The sequence below is a fragment of the Anoplolepis gracilipes genome, chromosome 5 (assembly GCF_047496725.1).
Source record: "Anoplolepis gracilipes chromosome 5, ASM4749672v1, whole genome shotgun sequence".
Taxonomy (NCBI): Eukaryota; Metazoa; Arthropoda; class Insecta; order Hymenoptera; family Formicidae; genus Anoplolepis; species Anoplolepis gracilipes.
The window spans coordinates 10086378-10110916 of NC_132974.1; the positions used below are offsets into that span (position 1 = coordinate 10086378).

At 29.6% G+C, this 24539-nt stretch overlaps 1 protein-coding gene across 1 annotated transcript in view; it reads right to left on the minus strand.

Moving 5' to 3' along the window:
- The window catches only part of Cht7 (chitinase 7), a 28832-nt gene that overhangs the window by 3115 nt on the left and 1178 nt on the right, over nt 1-24539 (minus strand). Inside the window, exons 2-8 of the mRNA XM_072892196.1 lie at nt 4031-4112; nt 3189-3349; nt 2361-2598; nt 2005-2184; nt 1656-1779; nt 1027-1336; nt 114-540 (exon numbers count right to left, since the gene is read on the minus strand). Coding sequence (XP_072748297.1) covers nt 114-540; nt 1027-1336; nt 1656-1779; nt 2005-2184; nt 2361-2598; nt 3189-3349; nt 4031-4112 — 1522 coding nt within the window. The remainder of the gene's footprint in view (nt 1-113; nt 541-1026; nt 1337-1655; nt 1780-2004; nt 2185-2360; nt 2599-3188; nt 3350-4030; nt 4113-24539) is intronic.

Genomic DNA, 24539 nt, shown 5'->3' on the forward strand with positions numbered 1-24539 from the left:
GAACTTTTAATTATCATCTTAAACTAAAGCTTATCGCATTAACTTTACGTAAAATATAAAACATAACTCTATTTTTTGGGGCAACTATAATATAAATTCTGAAATATTCTTACCGTGAGTTGGAGTGTTAACGACAAGTGTCGTAGACTTCTGAAGCTTTTTCGACTTGTTAAGAACCTCCGAAACAGAGATCTTGTAAGCTTCCGGTTTTTTCACGATCGTCTCCGTGATGGTGGTGGCAACTGCGCTCCAGTCGATGTCTTTGGCATTGGAACCCCGCGAGATACCCCTGAGCTCTTCTCTCATAGCGCCTATCAAAGGGTACCGGACATTTCCACCGCAAACAGTGCCGTTAAAGTCATCCATGTCGATTGTCCACACCATGGCACCTCCGTAACCTTTATTCTTCAGCCACTGCATTTTATTTCTAATAGACTTCTCGTCATCAAAACCAACCCATTGATCATTAGACACCAGGTAAGGTACTTTCATCTCGTCATCCCAAACGTAGGCAGCGCCATTATGTAACATTTCGCAGATCTGAAATTCATTGTTTTATCTCTCACTTTTCTCGTTACAGATATTTCATCATATTTTTTTTTAATATTCAAATAATGTTAAAATATTACAATTTATTTTATCAAGTTTATTTTTAAAAAATTAAAATTTAATTTAATTTAAAACAAATTAAAAATTAAATAAAAAAATACTTTAATTGTGCTAATAAAATGGAGAAAAAGTGTGTATAAATTTTTATTTATATATTATGATTTGGAATTCATTTAAACGCGAGGAAAGTACCTCGTAATACGCCAGGAAACCTGATTCCTTGATATATTCGCCCGCTTTTCCGCCGCCAATTTTATCAAGTTTATTTTTAAAAAATTAAAATTTAATTTAATTTAAAACAAATTAAAAATTAAATAAAAAAATACTTTAATTGTGCTAATAAAATGGAGAAAAAGTGTGTATAAATTTTTATTTATATATTATGATTTGGAATTCATTTAAACGCGAGGAAAGTACCTCGTAATACGCCAGGAAACCTGATTCCTTGGTATATTCGCCCGCTTTTCCGCCGCCACTAGCTGGTGCATGTACGCGGAAATTTGCCGAATTCGTAAGAGTAAAGGACCGACCATACGTAGGCATGCCTATAATTAATTTTTCCTTTGGTGCACCCAGTTTAACCCACATCGCGGCCGCATTGTCGACGCTCAATTGCTTCTGCCATTCCGAGTCCAACGACGAGGAATACAGCGGAGCGTTGTGACCGGTTTCTCTCTCCCATTTGCCATGGAAGTCGTAGGCCATGAGATTAATGAAGTCTAGATAGCTATGTAGATGAAAAAAATGTACTTTATTAAGTAATCGAATGCGCATTACGATCAAAGTATCATAAATGCAAATCAGGAGAATGTCTTTTAGAATTTTGCAAAAAAAAACACTTGTCAATCTATGAAGAATAAGACTGAATAGCAAATATTATTTACGTAAAACTTGACTATTAATTTCAATATCGTATAAAAAAAGAAATCAAGAATTGATCTATTCGTGTTATTATTTATCCGTTAGAAGTATTATTTTATACTACTACAATTTTATGTTTTAATTTATCCTACATTAATATCAAAAAACCTTTTTTATTATTATACCTGGCAACAGCAGGCACGTCATATCCACTCTTGACATTATCAGGTCCAACTGGTACCGCGGCGGTTAACAAGAGACGCGGTTTCTTCCTCTCTTGAGCCTCCGCCTCGAAAGCCTCCCGAAGCTCTGAAGTGAAAAAATGAAAAATTAATTCAAATTGTACAATGTGTTTGTAACAATGAGAGTGGAAATATCATTCGATTCTACGTGTCATATCGCGAACTTGTAATTCTGACATAAGGAATAAAATAAGCAAGTTAATCACGTTATCAAGATTGATGCTACGCGTGAATCTGACATTTCCAGTCTCGGAAATTTGTTGTTGCTGCCCTTTTTCAAGCGAGTATTTACCCTTCAGTAACAGAACGTAGTTCTTCTTGTCGTCTCCTCCCTTTGGATATTCCCAGTCGATGTCAAGACCGTCAAAGTTTCTGTCTCGCAGGTACGGTATAGCACTGTAGATGAAGGTCTGTCGGGCGTATCTTGTCGAGGACACGTCCTTGAACTTCTGCGTGCCAAAGGACCAACCGCCTGAATATTAAAACAGAGAAAACTCTGTTATAATTCTACATGCATATATTTTAAATAAAAGAAAAAACATCATGGAATTGACAATAAACGCATGGCTACAATAATAATTTTAATCTTGTGTCCAGGATTAATAATTTTTGACAAGATAATACGAATGTGAAGCAAAACAGACTTACCGATCGCAAGCAGAACCTTCAGGGACGGATTGGCTTTTTTAAGATTTACCACCCTTTCGTACAGGCCGATCTTGCCATCCTTCGTTTCGTCATTCGATTCGAAACTGGTCAGTTTGTTCTTCTTCAACCATCCGAAGGCGAAGATAACGTGGGTGCAAAGATCAGGTTCAATATCCTCCGGCAGGAACTTGCCGATCTTTGTGCGATACTGAGACCAATTGGTGTAATAACACACCAGCTGTAGACAGAAATAATATAAAATTAAAGCAGGAGAATCATACACACATGAAACACAAACATTGCTTTCTATTTTAAAGTACTTACCAAGAGATCATATAATCTTTAATTACATAATACAATAGAATTTTGTATATACTTCTCAAAACACTTTTAAAATACTGGTGGAACGAAAATTGTTTATTACATTGAAGAACGTTGATAATATCAAAATAATAATAATATGTTGAATATCTCTCGAAATTGTATCGCAAAAAGTTATGAATAAGAATACTTGAAGTGTTCACTCGAAAAAATGATAAATCGAGACTCAAGCTATAAAACATATTATCTCGAGATATAAATCTTGAAAAAATTCCATAATATAATTTTTAGATTATAAATGATCATTTCTTTTTCCGCTGATGAATCACAGCGGGCGTCGACTTAAGTTGAACAATCTCGAGAAGCCCATTATTAACTTTGGAAAGAAGCGTAATTAATTAGTGCATAATATAAAGGTAATAAAATAACCGTTCGTTGGAATGATTCGTATACACCTGATAACATTATTATCATTAACATATCGATATTTAACGAACGTTTACGTACCTTATAATCATTCGTCTTGTCAGGCTGCAGCTCGTTCTTCGTGTTCTTGTTGCTGACACGATTTCGCGTGACCTTGAACCTGTTGACACTGGCTGAGACCTCCTGATCGCTCGAGATCGACGGCGCGGAAGTCGTCGGCCTGCGGAATCTCTTTCTCGCGCCTGGCGAATACATAAGTATGTAAGGCACAATCGCCGGATAATTACGTAAAATTCGCTCCGATTCTTCCTTCGGCCATTACGCAACGCGCGCACGAATATGTGTTTCAACGTTGCATAAGATTTCGCGCTTATACGTACATACGGTACGAAACTTTGAAAGGCAAGTGCCTTTCACCCATTAAAACCATTTAATCTGGAGCCGCATACAGTTTTGCATATATCACGCAATATCGTAATGAGGGGAGGGGGGGGGCCCTTTTTCGATGTTTTCGGAGATTATATAATATGCGTTTGTGTAACCAGAAAGCATTTTCTCGCGCAAGTGAGTGCTCTTGTGACAGATAGATCAGCTGGCACCTGCGCGCGCAATTCAGCTCATCGCTTTGATCGGTGAAAAATTTATGTAATCGACGATGGAGAAATTATCAATAGTTATATACCGTTCGGAATGAAAGACTCTGACGTAATGCCGCTGTGAAACAAGGCATTACGTTATTGATCAATCATCGATAACTGATTGATAATGGAATCATTAGTGGAGCTTTAATAACTCTTATTCGTTTCAAGGTATAAATTCAAGTTGCCTATGGCTAATAGATTTAATCGTCACGATTTTCAAAGTGCAATTGTTGCAAAAGCAGATACCGTTGGGAATTAACGGATGCAGAAATTATAGATTACCGTCAGCATGTTGCAGGAGGCCTATAAGCAGCACCGCGAAGCAGACGAGCAGCAGCCTCCAGGTAATTCCGCTGTTCGATGCCTGGAAAGAAAGTGAAGGTGAAGATAACGCAACAACAGGTAAGTACAATGAGACTGTAATGAGTTTAATGCACCCGTCTCGGTGCTATCATATATCGCTTTCAATCGAATCTGAAAAAAACCCGTATAAAAATAACTGATATAAATCTTGAATATAAATCTTAAATCTCTTCTTTCATTCAATATTATAATTGCTATAATTTTGATCTCTAAGTGCAACAAAAATTAACTTTTGTTATTACTTTATCTATATATAAAAAAAATGAAATTGTTGCAAACAAATATAACGATTAAAGATAGTATTTAATAATTATTTTAAGCGCAATATTTTTTTTATATACGCAAAGACACGAATATTTTTCTCAAAAAATACTAATAAAAACAAAAATTTATTTGCTATAAATTAATGTTGCGAATATAAGGCTCTTAATGTTTATAAACAAACAACTATAAACTTAGCGAATAAGAGCCAAACGCGGATGTTAATGCGTCGATTTCGGAGAAAATAATTTTTTCTGCGAAATTGATAAGTGCATAGATTACAGGGTTCGATTCCCGATTCAGCGACTTAGGGGGAGGGAGGGGGGTAAGGAAAGGTTTATTAAATTCTCAAAAATGAGACTAAAAATCTTGGTAAATACACCAAGAAAAATATGTGCCCTGTGCACTTATCAATTTCGCAAAAAAAACAATTTTTCGCGCCAAATTTATAGTTACTATAAATTAATTCTCTAATTTATGCTCGTTTTCTATTTCTATTATTTATCGACATACTCCTAGGAAACTTTGCGCTTAACTCTTATGTATTTCTCCTTCTGGTGTACAGCTATTCACGCACGATAAGGTTAAAGACCCGAGATATGGTTCTCCAGTCACAAGTATCATTCACATGTGCATCGCGCTTAAAGGAGAGAGAAATTTAGAATATTGCCTACATTTATTCGTTAGTATTTACAATGCCTGACAAAGACAATGGCGAAAGTCGTTAGAGGTTCAGAGATAATCGCGATAGATTGTGTTCTGCAATAATAAAAATTACAATTCACTTCCTTACAGAAGAAAAATGAATTGATAATCAAACGCAGCGGCGTAAAAGTTCAATAAATTGATTTGCAAATTTACTTCTTTTTTTTTTTGAATACTTAGTATTAATTTTAAATTAAGATAGAATTTTAAAAAACGGTAAAAACAATCAAAACGGAAGATATTTTTTATACTTTTATATTTTTCATATTTTTTACATCCTTCCGTTATAAAGTCATAAATAGATTTAATTATATTTATTATTATTATAATTTATTATAATTTCTAACAGAATAATATTATTCAGTTATTTCATTTTTATAATTGTTATATAATAATGATGTATATCTATTTAAATCAAAGCAATTTTCATTAACAAGAGATGTTAATGAAAGTAATACGTGGTTCAAAGAATCCATCGTTAGACAAACGCGAATAATCGCTGAAATTTCACTGAATAAAAAAAAATAAATAATCAAACAAACGTAATGAGCAACGTGGAAAACATTCGAGAAAATTATTTCCTATTATATCATATTTGTAGCAAGAGAAAATTTATGAAAATATATATCTTATAAAGAATGATTAATTTTAGGAATTGTTTAATTTGAAAAACAACTGCGAACAAAAATAATTAATGTTAGGTATGTGACATCAAAACATAATTATATTAATATTTATTCATAATATCCAGATCAATGCATAGCGCATTTAGAATAAAATACAAATTATTCAACATGAGTATTGGAATAATTATCTCTAATGCATGCTCGTGAAAACAATGCGAATTGTTCATACGCTCTAATCATGTTTCCATTCTTGGCTCGCGTGAGATCGAGATGGAAGTCACGCTCCATCGCGCCTTCTCGTATAAAATAGATTCGCATCAGGAGATAAAATAGCACGCAGAGAGCTCATCGTCCTCACTCTATTAATTATTAACGAGCAAAACGACAAGAAAGTAGCGGATCTCGAGTCGATTTTATTTTTCGTTTTTTTTTTTTTTTTTTTTCGAGGTCATGACCGACCCAAACTTTGACGGGCAGATTTTTTTAACGGTATCTGTCCGATTTGTATTCCAACCACGAGTCTGGAAAGTTCTCTTCAACCTCGTGAACCACTCGTGAGGAGACCTCGCGGAGATCGTTGAATATCATTACGCGACACGGCCTTAATGATATTCAGCTCGAATCCGCGGGCGATTCTCTGCTTTTATTATATATCAAGAGACATCGAGCTGTTCCCTCTCGGCTTTTCATACGACGTCGAAAAGAAGTGAAACCTTCTTTCCTGCATTCTGCAAAGTGGCCGTTCCGCGCCATGTGGGCTTTATCGAAAGTGATTTCATTGAAATTGCTGGGTAGAAATATTTGCAGAGGCCGATAAATTGTTTATATCGTTTAAAATTTCTCATTCGCGTCCCTCTCATGTCTTGCGGTTCTCTCCGTTTTTATTATACGATCTTTACTATACGTTTTTATTATACGATCTAGATTAATTGTCTAAACTTGACAAAAAATTTCACACGATTATCTGATCTTCTCCTAGATCAAACTTACAACTAGTTTTTAATTTGTGTTTTGCGACATTGATGGCATAAAGTGAAAACGCGATTACGCCTTTAATCATTCTGTTCCGATTTCACTTTACACGAAGCTCTACGTATGAAAATAAGCTTATTAAATCTCGTTATAAATATTGAAAATAAATATAATAACGCTTTAAATATTAGAGTTATATATTTCTGTCATGATTATATTCATGTATTTAAAATAAATATTACGGGAGAAATTTTATGTATAAGAAAATCTTGATTAATATATTTTATCAACGATAGTCTCCAAATAAAAAAAAAAAAAAAAAAAAATAGAATATTCTCGTTTTTATCTTCTAATATCTAATTTAGCTCGCGAAAAATTCTTTGATAATCAACTCACTTCAAAATTACTGATCAAATCAATGAAAAATTGTCGCTAGAATTGGTACAAGTTTCACATTTTGAAAGAAGCTGTGTATATTACACACGTGCACGCTTCTCTAAGCATCATTTATCTTCCATAAATGTCATCGCGCGGGCGAGAACCGGCGCTCTACATTCGCTTTATCCTCATATTCCGTCGCCACGCGCCACACAATAGCATCGTCGAACGAAAAATTATCCATGCCCGTCTCTTTTCTCATTTTTTTTACCTCATTGCTCATTGTCGACGCGCTTATTATCGTCGCAAAACACGCTGGCTCACGTTTCAACGTGGGAACAACTCCACGTTATACTTCTAGGCCGACTCCGTCATTAGTAGAATTATTAATTAGCCAGGTGCTCGACGGAGATTTACGTCTAATCTCAGGAAAAGGCGTTTCTCGCTGGTGAGATGTTTAATTTGCACGTACAAGTACACGGCTCCCTTTATGTATTTAATTAATTCTTTTTTTGTATATTCGCGTAAAATATATCTAAAACTTGCTTTTTCATCATTTTGTCCTCACCAGATTTATATGATAATTCAATTTGCATATGTGTTTTGTATTTTCAGCGAGGAACTTTATGACAAGTAACGAAAACTAATTTATCTTGATATATAAAAATGTAAGAAAGAAGTATAAACACGTTTTTCTCACTGTTAACGTAATTCAACATAGTTGCAACGAGGAGATTTCGCAGTTGCAGCTATCTCGTAGTGAACTGCATCGTTGTCGCTGCATAGTAGTCGGCTGTCTGTATATGCACGTTCGCGAGTACCAGGAGAGAGCGAGAGATTTCTATGTCGGACTTTTAGAACGAACGCGGCCTCTATTGCCTCGATGCACGGCTCCCCTCGTGTTATGTTAGCCAGCCAAGTATCCGTGACTTGACAGAATGATAATTTCCCTCTGAATACGTTCCTCTTTTGCTCGCCCGCGCAATCCATCGATGGATATGAATCTACCCGACATGTCGGAAGATATGTCGAAGATGCTTAAAATCGAGATCTCGAATTTTTTATCTCTTCTTCCTTCTTTCTCCTGCGAGATTCTTATTAGATTCGCTGCGACCACAAAAATGCGTTCCCTTTCTTTATTAGCTTCTCTTTTATTTATATACAACTCATATCTTAACTATATTTTATATAAAAAAGTTTATTATATAAACTTATCTCTACAAGTTTGTATCATGTTCCGTACAAGCTAGAAATTTATATATATCTTAAAGTGAAAGCGCGGATCAATTTCGTCAAATATCGCTGGTAACAAGAACGCTAGTAAATTATGAAAATATTTGCTCACACATTTGATTATGGTAGGAATTTATACTACTAACTAGAGATTTTTAATAGTCAATGCGAATGTTGACTTTTGTTTCTGCTTATATTCTATCGATGTAATTAAATAAAATTAAAAACTTTTTATATATATTTTTGCACACGTAAAATTATTTTTATGAATATTTTTCAATGAAAAACGAAAAATTTTTATTCAATATCAATTACTTCCTTGATTGTTACAGCTACGTATATATATTAACTATAAGAAAAGATTTAAATCTTCAATTTGTCTTCGATTTTTCTCAATTCAATAACACTGCATGACATTGTAAGATTATTAGTTTCTCCCTATTATTAATTTGTTCTTACATAACAAATTTTAATAGCTTGTAACATTGCACCCACTATCATTAAAACATTTAAAATAATAAATCAATACACTACATACGTATTTAGTCTCAAGCTCTAATTGTAAAATGCAATTTTTTAATACTTTTAGTATATTATTATATTATTATATGTTATATAAATATTAAAGAAAGTTGTTTTATAATAAATTATTTTATAAAAAATATTACTTACTGTAACAAATTACGCGATTTATTAATTAAACAAACCATTCATTTTCTATCAAAAATAATAATTTATTTTAAACACACACACACACACATATATATATATATAGAAAGAGAGAGAGAGAGAGAAAATAATGCCAATAATAAAAATAAAGTAACTTTTGACTTTTGAAATCTTTATTACCTGCTTGTTTGATACTATTATATAAATTGTTGAGTTAATTTTATTAAAAATAAATATATATATTTATATATATTTCAAATACATCAAACATAATAAATTATTCATTTACTTTAATAAAATAAAAAACAGTTTTGAGTATAAATTAAAAAGCTCAAATATCCTATTTTTAACTAAAACCTATTTATTTCTCACATTTTTAAAATTGTAATATTTATTTAAAAGTTAATCAACATTCTTTATACAAAAAACATTTATTCCTTTTTTCGTGGTCGCATTAAAGCGCAATTTTATAGCCTATCATTTAAGCAAGATAAAATGCATTGATTCTAGGTTCATTATCATTAAGTATAGCAATATTTCATCACGAATAAATAGTACGAAATGTTCTTATGCTCCTTCATTAATTCCGATTCTCATAACAGTGTTAATTGCCTATCCTGTTGAACGCAGCTAATAAGGCATAAAGTAAACAGTCAAGTCTGATTCTAGAGATTGGATCTCAATGTCATTTCGTTACAGATGATTTTTCACACATAAATTTTGTGGTAATTAGAATAAAAAATTGCAAAATAAATATGCCATTTAAAAAAAAAATATTATTTCCACATAAAAATACGTTAAAATATTCTTGTTAGCATGTTTCAACTTATTATGCTTTTATTTACTATTGTATAACATATGTATTTTACAGATGCGAATCAAATTTCTATTTTATTATCTTTATATAATCATTTTTATTGCAAAGTGAAATTATAATTTTGTCATGTCCAGGTTTTCATACCGCAAATATAGGAAAATAATCTTGATGATTATTTACAATAATAGGAGAACGCGATTGGTGCAAAATAAACTTTCATATCTGCAGAAGATTAAACTCATCGAGATTATACCGGATTCAAATCCTGTTATTTCTCTGATTAGCATCTGAAATCGTTGTGAAAACCAGCTAAGTTTACATTTGACGTTGCGAGTTGTCCTCGTTCCGTCTTTGATTTCATTCGAGATCGGCTGCGTTAATGATCGTATGCAGGATGCAGACGTGAGTCCTGTTGGTCGATTTTGCGGCAGATTCTAGATCAGCGATGTCGTCCATCCGTGAAAATTTCACTGACGCTCTTCGCGATCGTACGTATATACATACATATATACATACGGAGTTCGGGATTTTCGAAAGTTATCCGCCGTAAAGAGGTACGCACCCGACCCGTCTAATTGTTGATTCACCGCCAACGAGAGAAATCGATTCTCGATGTTGCCTATTAACGAAGAAATGCAATTATGCTGAGAATTATGTACGCGGTATCGGTCACAGTGCGCGTTTTCCCTTTTGCTTGCGACTCGTAGAAACGACGAAATTTGTATACTACCGTCATGATTATTATCTAAAGAATGTCTTACATCTATTGTTTTCATTATAGCAACATGAATTTATAATTGATTAAGAATAATTAAATAAGAACATTATCCATATTTGATAATTTGTCTAAAAGTCTAGGATTTTTATTATAATCAGTAGTTTATGCTTATTACAAGTCTTATTAAAAGTCTAGTATTTTTAATAATGTAAGGCAAATGTTCTTACAATTAGTCAAACAATATAATGGAAATTACTACGCTTAAATTAAGTAATCTAGAATTGAAAATGCATGACTCATGCGATCTTACGCATAGGGTTGGAAGTTCCGTGAGATACAACAAATCCACTGGTACTTCTACTGTGCTTGGCTTTCTTTTTGACCGTGCCATGTTACCTCGTTACATTTACCTGGTTTACACTCGAGTGCTCTCATTCAGATTGCATACAGTTAAACTTCACTGTTCTTAATAGTTTCTCTGAAAATCCTTTTGTAAATTCCATTTTTTTCATTCTTACTTAATTTTAATAAAAATCTGATATATTATATAATATATTAAGTGTAAAATTATAAGTGCTAAAATTAATAAATTTTATATGTTATTGTTGTAAATAAATGTAATCTATTAACTTTAACCTATAAAATTAATTTATAATAATATTAATATATATATTTATAATAATATTAATATATTGATTTTTATATAATTGATTCATATATAGATATTATATGTTTGATTTATAATTATGTGTGTGTTAATTTTAATTTCATCAATCTTTGATCTCTTTATTTTAAAAGTCAAATTCATTATTTTTATTGTATTTTTATAATTTCTATATTTTAATTCGTGAATATCATATTGCTTATTTTATATAATAATAATTGTAGAGTTTTCTCGTAAATAGTGTCTTCCTGTGTTACATTTTCTTTCAATTAATACTGTTTCGCTATTTTCCGTGGCGTCAAGCTTTCTTATTTCTGCTCGAATTCCGGAACGCTCCGAGCACATTCCTTATTGAATTACTGTCGTCGACCTCTCCCACAGAATAGAAACGTTTCCGCCGATCATGATAGCACGGTATAGCTATTAAGACAACCGCTCCATTAGCGATTGTAAATCCGCAACATTTGATTCAAAGCGTGTGTTTGTCTTTTAATTTGCATTTTAATTATAATAAATTCTTTATTACAAAAGTACATTACAAAAGAAAATCAATACTATATTATAACAAAAAAAAAAATAAAACGTTATACTTTATTACGAGATATGTACGAGATACTTTTATATGAAACTTTTATATAGAAGCGATAATAAAATTTAGAGGCATAATAAAATTTTTAAAGTAAAGTATTTTTTTTTTTATTTTAACGTTTCATTAAATTTTAACGAGAAGTTTAAAGAAATTTTAAATAAAAAATTATTTTATTCTTTTAAAAAAATATATATATATATATTTCCGATTATTAATTATAAACGCAAAAATTGAAGCAAAATCTAAATTTTTACACTTATTTAATTTCCAACTTTTCAATCTTTTTTTCTACTTCTTACTTCTTTTCTATTTTTAAGTTCTATCGCTTGAAATTTCTATATCCTAAAGTGCATTTCATATTGAATTATTCTTGTCAAAAACAGTTGTTAAGTTTTCCGCCATGTGTTTGCGACTTTCCTACTTCACGTGTCACTACGTTTACCTCCTTTGCACGGCTCTTGAGAGCCTTGCGCTTCTTTTTCACCATATTCGCCTCGCAACACGTTTTCTAGCGTCGTTACATGATTCGTCATTATTGTGGTTTTTGCAATCGGCCAGATTAAAATCAGAAATACAGATTTAGCGCATCGAAACGCAGGAGATGAGACTCCGATTTATGCGCCTTGTTGATCACAATAAAATGCAACTGCAGTTTCTTATACTATATCAGAGTATATGAAGTATATATTGCATGTAAAGTTAAATATATATTTTAATAAAAAATTATTAAAACGCATCGATAATTATATCGTATTTAAATAAACAAGTAAGAATTATCAATTTATACAAATATTAACATATCTTTACATACAATATCGTTATTTAAATGCATTGCATTTTAATCTTTACTATGAAGTCGTGGAACAGCCTACAGAGATGACATAATTATTGCTAATATGGTGTCAGACATCGAGTATGATGAAGGCTTTACTCGATGCGCGTAAAGCAGTTAAAACACGATTTTCACAGAACCGGTGTGTTTCTTCTTACTGCATGTAAATAATTTTTTTATAGCAGAGAGTCAGCGTTAACTGCTTAGACTTTCTAACTAACTTTTATATCTAATTTATAATTAGTAAAAATCAGTCGTGAAGCAGTATTCTTGATATAATGTTCTAGAATTAATACCATATTCCGTTAAACTGTATTTATTTTTTATACTAGAACTGAAGCTAATTTTTTCTTAAAAAAATTTTTTACAACAGACTATTATTAATTATATTTTAATTAAATTAAATATCTTAATAAAAAGGTATATTTAAATTTGGTAAATCCTTTAATTATATTAATAACTGATATTATTATTTAATAATTTTATAATATTTGATATTTATTATTAATAAATTATATTAATATTTGTATATATAATTAATATTTGATAATTTTATAATTGTTAGTACTATGAGTTGTCAAGGATATCTAGAAGAAAAAACATAATTATATAATACTACTCAATTATATATTCTTCGCATATGGAAGGGATTCTTTACCCTTGCTTTGCATTTTACGATCATGTGTGATTTAAACATGCAAATCATTATTTTATATAGATTTATGGAAGTCTTTACATAACATTGTTTATACAGTTTTATCAATACCGATAGTATCGCCTTGCATTCATGAAAACATAAATATTGTATAAACATAACTATTGTATCTTACGTATCGACAATGATAATCTCATCAGATCTGCTTATGCAAATTGCAAGAATTCGCAATAATTAAATGTAAATCACAACCTGATTTGCCAGAATGGTATTAGTAGCTGGACGTTTAACGATGAGCAATAATTCTCGTGTGTCGGGTCGATTATGAAAACTTGAAAGGCGAGGCGCGATAATTTCTGCGCTTCACGCTGACGTAACAATTATTAGAGATGCTGTACGCGTGTACTTACTTCAAGTAATGAGACGCGACTTTTCTCTTCTTTTTCACAGTGATTTTAAGACGTTCACCTTCAATCTTTATTTTTGCCGTACAATGACATGTAAGTTGTACATTTACAGCTACGATTGTTATCTCTCTTTATCAACGTTAATTTATACGTTCTTGAAAATTCATACTAAGGTTAAGGAGTGTGTCTTTTTTAATATCTTGTAATTTTATATATATATATATATATATATATATATATATATATATAAATCTCTATTTATTTAATAAAATTGTCTTGTACTTGACATACATATTCTTTTTTACGAAATCATGAATAATCATAAGAGATAGCGTTTAACTTTATATAATGATACTATATATAATAATGTTACCGATACATCCCAAGACAGTTTAATGTCTTATCCCAAAAAGCTTATGATAACTCAATCAAATCATACTAGTAATGAAGGAATAAAATGTCATAAAATGATAAAGATATTTAAAAATATATATTTAATATTATAATTCAAGAAAATTATTTTATTTCACGTGCGTAACTCTTAAACAATGTTAAACGATTTTCAAAGAACAAGAAAAACTTTTATGATATTTTAAATTATTATTTCTTTTATATACGTAGATATAATAATTTAAAGGAATTTTAATGTTTTTTAATTAATTTATACTTTTAATATATAAATTATATAAATTTTATTTAGTATAATCATAATTATGATTATTGTTACTTTTGAACAGACATATACAGTATTGTTCAAACGTGAAAAATATCACGACAAGCCAATAATTTATTCAGCCGATAATTGAATTTAACAAACTCCGTCGAGGACACATCTCATTTATTTGCACATTTAGAATGTAAACTATTACTCTGCTTCATTACTACCAATTAGTGATAATCGCCTGTCGATTTGTTTTTTTTCTACTTTCACCTAAATTTGAAATTCTAAAACGTTAAAAAATTTTTAGCAGAATTATAAAACAGAACTTTTAAATTTATTAACTAATCGTTAATGTTTAACCTAAAATCAGGTGAAAGCTTGAACTGTGTGATAAATAAAACCTATTCTTATGTATTGTATTATAATGATAATTACTGCGAACTGTGTGTGTCGTGCGCTTTTATTTTAAATATATAAATATATCAATAATTAATCTTTTTATCAACAATTAGATAAATTGCAATATAGGTTGTTTTTATTTCATAGGAACATGTTAATTTTTCTAAAAAAATAAGTAAAAAACTGGACTAGAAAATTGTTTTAAAATTATAATTACCAGGCAACTCGTTAGCATTGTATATTATTGAACATACTAAATGTATTAAGACGCGTAAGAATTAGTAATAATACGAAATAAAATTATTATCAAACATAAAAAATGGTCATCTTGCATTGTGCACTCTTTAAAGCTGCAGTATGTAAACGTTTTGCGGCGCTTTGAGAGTTTCCATTACATTCACATCGATGCGCAATCGTGCATTTTTCCACATGGTTTCCTCATTCCGTGGTTTACACTGCTTGCCCTATCGTGTAATTAGAACACGAGAATCGCCATGCAATCGACAACGTAATGTGCGGCTGGTAGCGTTACGCCTGTCTCGCCCACAATAACAATATAAATTATGGACACGCGTTAAACTTTTTACTACTAAAGAGAAGTATCGCGCTCATTAACAGCCAATTAACGTTTAACCCGGAGTTCAAGTGAAAGTGCGGCGATGAAAAAAAGAAGAAACTATCTATTATTCTTCTGATCATTTCCGTTAGTGTTTGTACGTTCAATGGTTACGCTGCACTTTCCCGAAGTACAATCTATATTCTTAACGTTTCTCACGGCTTAATAATTTGTTCTCTGTTTTTTTTTTCCAGAAACTTTCTAATTAAATAATATGCAAAATTATGACAGAAAAATATCTAAAATATTTTGTTTATAAAAATACTGAAATTTTCAAATTTCAGTATTATTTATAAAATTATTTATTATATATTTAAAATCTAATATATTATAAAATTATTTATAATTATTTATAAAAATACTCAAATTTTCAAATATAAGAAAATGACAGTAGTAGGTAAATAAAATTTCTCGATTTAAGAATATGTTTTAGATATATGTATAATATTTTCTTCGTATATAATTTTCTGTAGATAATCTAAGATTATAATTCTTGCTTTAATATGCGTTTAATAAAGTTCTAGGAAAGAAAAGATTTCAATTACTAGTGATAATAAAGCTGTGAAGTTATAATAAGGATAATGACTAAGTTTCTATGCTTCAATCAAACTTGAAAGAAAAAGTATCTAAGTTCTAACTTCACGTTTTTTCGCGTCTTATGTATGTTTCATTAGAAGGCTAACTTTAATCTCACGATTATTATTCTTGATTAAAGCAAAATTTCTTCGTCATTTCAATGCAATCATCTATTGATCAAGGCAATTCTCATTTCACGCGATCGCACAAATATGTATCCTTGAAGAAATTATTGGATTAAGGTTATATTATCACGTTTTATCCTAACACAATTTGTTTTCTAAAAATAAAACAAAATCTTATCTTAAAAAAATATATGATTAAAATATTCAATATTCAATTTTTTATTTTAATAGGTCTTCCAATTTTGTGTCTTTCTTTACAATTATTTTAAAAATTAATACCCTAATATTTTCACAAACAACTAAATAGCATTGATCTTTAGCACAATTTTTTGATTATTTTTGTATTAACAATTGTCCATTAAATTGTTTATTTATTTTTTAATTTATTATAATTATTATAATTTCACGATATTCACCTCGAGGTATCAGATGCTTTATGATATATATTTAGACAAAATATTTATTAGTAACTTAAAACTTTTTCTCTCTTTACAATTCTATACATTAGTACGCTAATTTTTAATTATCGAAAATGTGCAGAAAAGATGCAATATTAGAGAATGCAGTTACACTCGCACGTTTATAAATGAGTTCTCATATAATTAACATAAGAAATAAAAAGCAATATTAGGATTAAAAAAAGCAATGTATATAATTAATAATAATAATAATAACAATAATAACATATTACATTATTTTTTACTAATTACACTTACATCTTGTATCAAGTAATTATATCTTTATTTAAAACAAATTTTAGTGATTAAAATATGCCAATTAAATGTAAATTAAAACAATTAATTACACTAAAAATAAATTATCTCAACATGAATTATATATTTTGTTATAAAAATTAGAAAGATATTTGTTCATTAGCATTGAATTTCAATGTCAAAACGTGATTATCTCTATTGAAGTTAATACGGATGTTTAGAAGGTGTTAACATTTTCGACGTCGCGGGCAAATTCGCCGTTTCTCATTCCGATCGCGAAATTTCTTTAACTACTTACTCGTGATCCATTATTACACCTTTTCACTAGAAAAAAAAACAATACATTGATTCACGATCCACACATTATTCGAGAGAATTTATATAAAATATATCTTCCGATTCGAAATTATTAGCAATTCTTTTTTTTTTCTCAAAGTTATACAAAGCGCACACTTTGTTTTTTGACATGTATGTAACATGCTCCTATAACATTTAATAAACTGTTTCTCCTTTTATGTTTCGAGATCTCACATTTTAAATGCAAGAAAGAATTACATAGAACTATCACCGTTTCACTAATTTATTCATTGCAGTAATATCATGTAATCGATTTAATAATTTTTTCTAATAAAAATTTTTAAACACAATCAAAACAAAAGCAAAGATTTTTTAATATTACAGAATATATTCTTTTCTGTGTTAATATTTTTGAAATGCACGCAATTTCGGAATTTTTAATTAAAAGACTTCTTATATATGTAGTCTCGAGAGAAAGAGAGAGAAAGACACATAGTATCATAAAGATACTAAATAAAATTGATAAAGAATTATATTTGATTTTAATTATAATTAGATTTTACGAAAAATTAGGAAGAAAATAAATAAAAGCCATAAGGAAAATAGATTAATCTTTGAAACATCCTGCATATTGTATATAGATTGCTTTTTATGTAATCGACAATCTGTTGGTTTCAATTAAGATCACAATTATATATTTTAACATTAATGCTAGCTGCCAAATCTTGTTTCTTTCTAATCTTTGAAAACACATAATATATAAATACATTTGAAACCTATATAAAATACCTTGTAAATGTTGCATAAACACGTAATTTTAATTATCTGCTTAGTGCAAAAAATTACCGTTTTTATGTTAAATCAATTTTATGGGATAAATTTAGCGGTGTCTTCATAACTAAAATTTATATTACATGTACATACATTCAATTTATTGTTAGAAAAAGTACATGTTATAATAATGATCAGAGTATAGATTAATAAAAATACATAAAACCTATATTATACTAATCTTGACTTCATTATTTACAACATGAAATAATTTCTGCATAGTTTTATGTGATCATAAAATTTTTAATTTTTTTTTTTGTAAAATTGCAAGTAGTCAAGTTAACATTAAATACTTGGCAATTATTTTTTCGTAATTGCAACGATTTTTGTGTCATATAAATCTTTGTAAGTATCATATAATCATAATTTTATATATATAATGCAGTTTAATTTTTTATATATTTAATATTTAATGCGACGTATATTGTATCTTAAAAAGCAAAAACATGTTCATTATTCCATGTGTAAAGTTGACGATGCTGTGAGAATAATGAAGAGAACAACGGCTCGAAACGGCGCGGTACATTGAGCAACCTAAAAAACAGCGCGTAGCGACGAATTTCACTTTCCAAGTTAATTAACCTTGAATGACGTATGAGATATTATCAATCTACGTATAGTACTTTCGTAAGAAAATTTATTCGGACATCGCGTGCAATTTCTTCCTTCAACGAAACAAAATCGGCTAAACTTCTTTGCGTGTTTTTTACACGTAAATTCAAATAACGATCGTTTCTTTCCTCGTTATATTCGTCAATTAAAATCAATCGATATCTCCGCATAATTGTGATGCAAGATTCGCATTATATGTATCCATAAATAATTTTGGCAATTTCCTGTTTTGCATGCGTTTAGCGCGACTAATACTTTCGACACTAAAACAAGTTGATGTCCTTCGACAGAACGTGACCATTCAACTATTTCAACTGTCACAACTATTAAAATCCTTTGTTCTGCACACTTCTGTTATACTAAATAATCAATCATTCACTGCCAGGTATCGCTTTTTAATGCTGAGATCTGAACGATCTTGTCTCTTTATCAAGATCCTGGTTCCACAATCGCGATGGCTGTTTCTATATTATATAGTATTAAAACACTTACATAAAACAACCTGTTAAATACGTATCCGTGTCTGGAGACGCATTTTTAACCTGAAAACCACCCGACTTTGAGCAAAAAATCCACTCATGTCCGAGCGACTCACCACATGCGTTTAAGTAGTGATGGGCTCGATACTTTCGCTTTGATTTTTATAATAAAAAATTTTTTGTAAAAGAGTCTCATTATAATGTCTTTACAATGTTAATATTATAGAAAAAACATTAAAAATTAAATGAAAAAAATTACAGTAGAATATGTAATAATTATCTTACATATAAATTTTAATGAATAAAATATAAACTATAATATGTTCAATCTCTTTTTCAGAATCGAATATTATACATTTATGATAATTAATTTAATCATATGTAATACAATAATTATTCTGGCTAATTACAAAACAATTTTAACACTAAAAATTAAACCAAATATATATAAAGATGTATCAAATTCATCAAATAATATACATCTTGTAAATTTTATGATATTTGCTCCTTTCATACATTAATTTTTTTATATCTCTATATTTATAATTAATAATAATACCAATAACATATTATTTCTAAAAATTAACTTTTTGTGTCCTTTAAGTTATGCATAATAATTTTTTGACACTTATTTTACACTTTCAATTCATAACTTATTTAAATTATTCAATTTTAAATTTATTAAGTTTATTTATTTTTATTCACTAAATATTAACTATATATAAAAAAAGTTAACACTTAACAAAATCTATATTAATAAATATGTCATCTTGACGATCATTGTATATATTATATTATTTGCGAATTGAAATAATAAGTTTCAAAATTGCCGATATTAGCCCATCACTATATATGTACATTAATACGTGCGTATCGATTCGTTTTCAGGCTACGCACGTTTGCAAACCGTTTTCACCTGACTTCCGCCGGAGGGGTCTTTGAAACTGCGTGATGTCGCGCGCTTATGAAACTTCCACTGGTTTCCTGCTACGGGACATATTGCTGATCTATCGAAGACAGTCAGTCAATTTCCTATTTTCCTTTTTTTAATCCAAGTTTAACTTTGCAATAATTCATTCTCAAGCATTTATCCAAGCATTTATCTTTAAAAACATATATATAATTATAAATATATACAATATATAAAATATATATCACATATATATATGATATATATTATATATATTTATATAATTATGTAATTATATAATTTTATTGAATCGCACAATCTAAATATTAAAATAAATTATATACAATATATATAATTTAATTTAATATTTAGATTCTGCAATTCACTAAAATTCTAAAAATACCATTCCTACAATTTAATATTTATATGTAAAGTAATTAAATATTTATATCAGATTTAATATTTATATGTAAGATAATTATTGCATATTCTACTGTAATTTTTTTCATTTAATTTTTAATGTTTTTTCTATAATATTGACATTGTAAAGACATTATAATGAGACTCTTTTACAAAAAATTTTTTGTTATAAAAATTAATCCGCGCATTTCTTTCTGAAAGACTTTGTAAACATATGTTAATAAGAAGGTTAAAAGGGTTACATTTTCTTTAGGTAGATGTATAAGCGTATGTAGGTTACGTTGGAAAGCAGCTAAAGTTGAACGTTGCCGTTTACGTGAACCACCGTTTCTACATCGTTTTATTCTTTTTCTCTTAATCTAGATATTTCTGTTCCACTTGCTATTGTTATCATATTATTATATATAAATAACAGTTAAATATAGATATTCCCATGCACATAAAGTAATAACATGTTATTATAAAGACCTCCTACTTTCATGATTTTTATAATTATTATAGAAAGGATCATAAACGTTAACTTTTTATTCTCTAAAGTTATTATATTTTATCATATTTTCTTAAACTATTCGTAGCTTTATAATTTTTATTCTTGTAATTTAAGAGAAAACATTCTTTGCATCTGTATAATTCTTCCCTTATAAATGATATCTTTTTATTTTCTCGCTATTATATACATTTTATTCTCTCTTGCAATTTCTTGCTTTAATTTTTCGTGATTCCCTTTTTTAAAATCTTCTTCTACGCCTTTTGCATTTCTAATCTCTATTCGGCTTCACATGTCCTTTTACTTTCACAGGATTTTACATCCTTGTATTTATAAAATTTTCATCGATTTTCTGCATCAAAAATCTGATAAATTCATAATACGCTGCGTGGGTAGCATGGATATGCTTTTTTTCATCCTTTTTCCCTTGCGATAACATTCCTATTTGACGCAACTTTATATTCCAGAGACAATCTTTACACCCACTCTTTTACCTCACACTTCCTGCGGAAGAGATCTTAAACGTGCATGCATGCTTACAGCATAAACTTTTCAAAGAAGAGTTTAATTTTAAAACATTTAATTTTTAAACATTTCGATTTATATACTTTACAACATCAATAATCTCTAATATTTTTTAACCTTTTTTTTTTGTTTGTCAAAGAATAAAATATAAGAAGGTTTGAAAGCACAAGTAAGAGTTGTCTCGAATGCTGAGCTACATGCAATGCCCCTGGATTCATTAACGTCATTGTTACTTTTCTCGCTTGGATGTCAATTCAGAGACCTATTTAGATCGTGCATTATGCAGCCCGGCTCCGGTAATTTGCGATAAATGGCGTACAATGCGGCGTTATAATTCCACGAAAAAAGGAATTGCGATAGAAAGCCGTTAGAATCCGGAATTTCTATTCTAAGTCCATCTCATTCGGTAGATACTTGCACGTACATTCACTTACTGACAGCAAAGCGTGTGTTGCTGGTTTTTCTTGCAACGCAACTACATACCGTGATTCTGCACCAATTTGTCTAGCCTTGTCTCTCTTTAGCCTTATAGTTATTTATTCTTAAACAGTGAGCTAATTTTTATTAAGAATTTCATCAAACCTCTTATATCTCTCGAATCCACGTATCTAGATATGCATAAATGCTAGTAGTGCGTAACCATCTCTACGAGATGTATTTACTTTAAGATAGGCAATATTATGTAACATAATTAAAAGTTATTTCGATATTCAACGAAAAAATAAATAAATGAAAAATTATAAATATATTCATGTATAGATTTTTTTGAACAAATGTCATGGAATTTAATAAAAATATATGAAAATGTTATTTACGAATGATTTTTAAAGTTTATTATAAAGTAAGAGAAGAAGATATTAAAATTACATGTAAAATATTCTATCAACTAACTATTTATCAATATAATATTATATGCATTATAACAAAAATTTTCAAATTTTTCCAACATATAAAAGAAACCTATTACATCCTTACATCCATCAAAATGTCCGAAATGATTTCAAAATAAGCGGGATATCGCACCGTAGCAACGAAACAGTGAATGTCAAAGTGTTTTGACGGCAAAATGTTGTAAAACCCGATTCTCCGAAGTTTCACCAGTGGATGTAACAGAAAGAAAACGAGTTCTTTCTTCTTTTTTTTTCACCGTTATACTGGTTGGTCACGATTAACGACACTCATTAATAATTCAGCGCAATCCATTGCATCCTACGATCGCGACGAAGGCACAAATGACTTCGAATTAGAGTTCGAATAAAAGATATCTTTTTTTGTATAGAATGAAAGAAATAAACGATCGCTCCTCAATAAATATCCGAAGATCAATCTTGCCGCTCACAAATAAAACATTAATATTTTCCTAGAAGAGAAGTGTTAAAAAAGTCTGCACTTATTAGTTTATCTTTAACATTATAGTAACTTATACGACGTACATATGTATAATTTAATACTCTCAAGCGTGGCAGAATGAGGTAGAAAGTTGTAATACGATAGAGATTTATAGCACCGTGCGGTGATTACAAAGTGCCGTTTTACAGTTGTAATTAGAACATATAATCTGTTCGGTATTTATGCATAGGAAAAACAATATTGACATTGTGTGACGTATATGCTGTGTAAGAAAAGTATATAAAGTATAAAGACTGTGTAAAAAAGACAATTAATATAACCGTAAACAAGTATAATATATTGTAAACGCATTGCATATCCAGATAGATACTGTTAATAATTTTAATTAAAACTTCATAAACTGATACAGATCCACTGTTTAGAAAAAGATGTTAATATCTTTTAAAAGAAAAAATCTGAGAAAAAGAGATACTTGACTAAAATATTATTCGTCACAAATTGAAAAAAATGATTAACGATGGCGAGACAAAATCAATAAGTGCAAAAAGTTCCATATAGTTTGGAACAGCAAATTGCATTAATTTTTGTTAAGTTTTATCTAAGAACAAAATAATAGAAAACAGCATCATATATTAACTTAACACATACATCGGAATCGCTAGCTCACATAGCTTTTTCATTCTGTGCGAAACAATAAGATTTGATTAGATAAAATTCACTCGAGATTAAGAAAGAGATGAAAAAAGTGAAAAGCAAAAATTTACCAATTTAATGATTCAATTACACGAGTATTCCTCAAAAGTGCACTTTCACACCGCAAACAGGTGAATCTTGTAACATAACGTTACGAGGAACATAATGAAGTTGTGATGAGATATATTCATTTTTTCGTACGTCCATTCAAACACACATATATGTATCTGTATAAGTAAAAGGCCCGCCCACGCGCGATGAAAACGTCATGCGATTACTCGGCGATTTCAATGCCGCTGTCCGGCTAAGATTTATGTCGTTATGTCAAAAAAAAAAAAAAAAAAAAAAAAAAATACGTCAACGAGGTCGTCGCACGACGAAAGTGAGAGGACATGTAGCACCCGGAAGGACAGAACGAGTTCTCGATTCTGCAGCAAAGGTCTTGACGATGTATGCGTGTCGCGAATATATATGCGTGTGTATACGGCTGCGTTAATCCTCATCGCGAAATCGTTATTATATTTGAATATATTACTACTGGATCTCGAACGGCTAGATTTTTTACAAGTGTGACGCAATTTATATATCAAAAAATTTAGCGATACTCGATGTTTATTGCTAAGTCAATTTATCTCAATTATGATAATCAGCGTTAAAATGAATGTTTCTGAAATTTTTATTTTATATCTCTATGATATTCTCACTTAATGTAATTAAATAAATAGTTATATTATTTATTTGAACTTCTAGTTAAAAAAATCTTTCGAGAAAAATTAGATAGATTCTAAATTAAAATTAAAGGAAATAATTAACTTACAAATAGTGATCACTATTTGCCATACTAAATAAATGTATAATTTTAGATAATACAAATACATGGCACATAATAATAAAATAAAATAATAAATTCGAAATTCTATAAATTGTATTAACTCTAATAAAACGAATTGCATAGACTTTGAGCCAGTTTAAATTAGAATCAATTATTCAAATGTAATTACTATGATGCATTGTAGAAGACGAGTTACATTGAAATCAACACAAATATCTCGTTGACAATATTCATATTATTTCGTAGACAACGAATTTGACCAGCGTCGATTAATAATATATATCATATTTGTCGATTTTAAATTTCTTCCTCAATTTGATATCAATCGACGTCTATAAAATAGCGACGAAAATATCGTTGATGATTTGAATGTAAA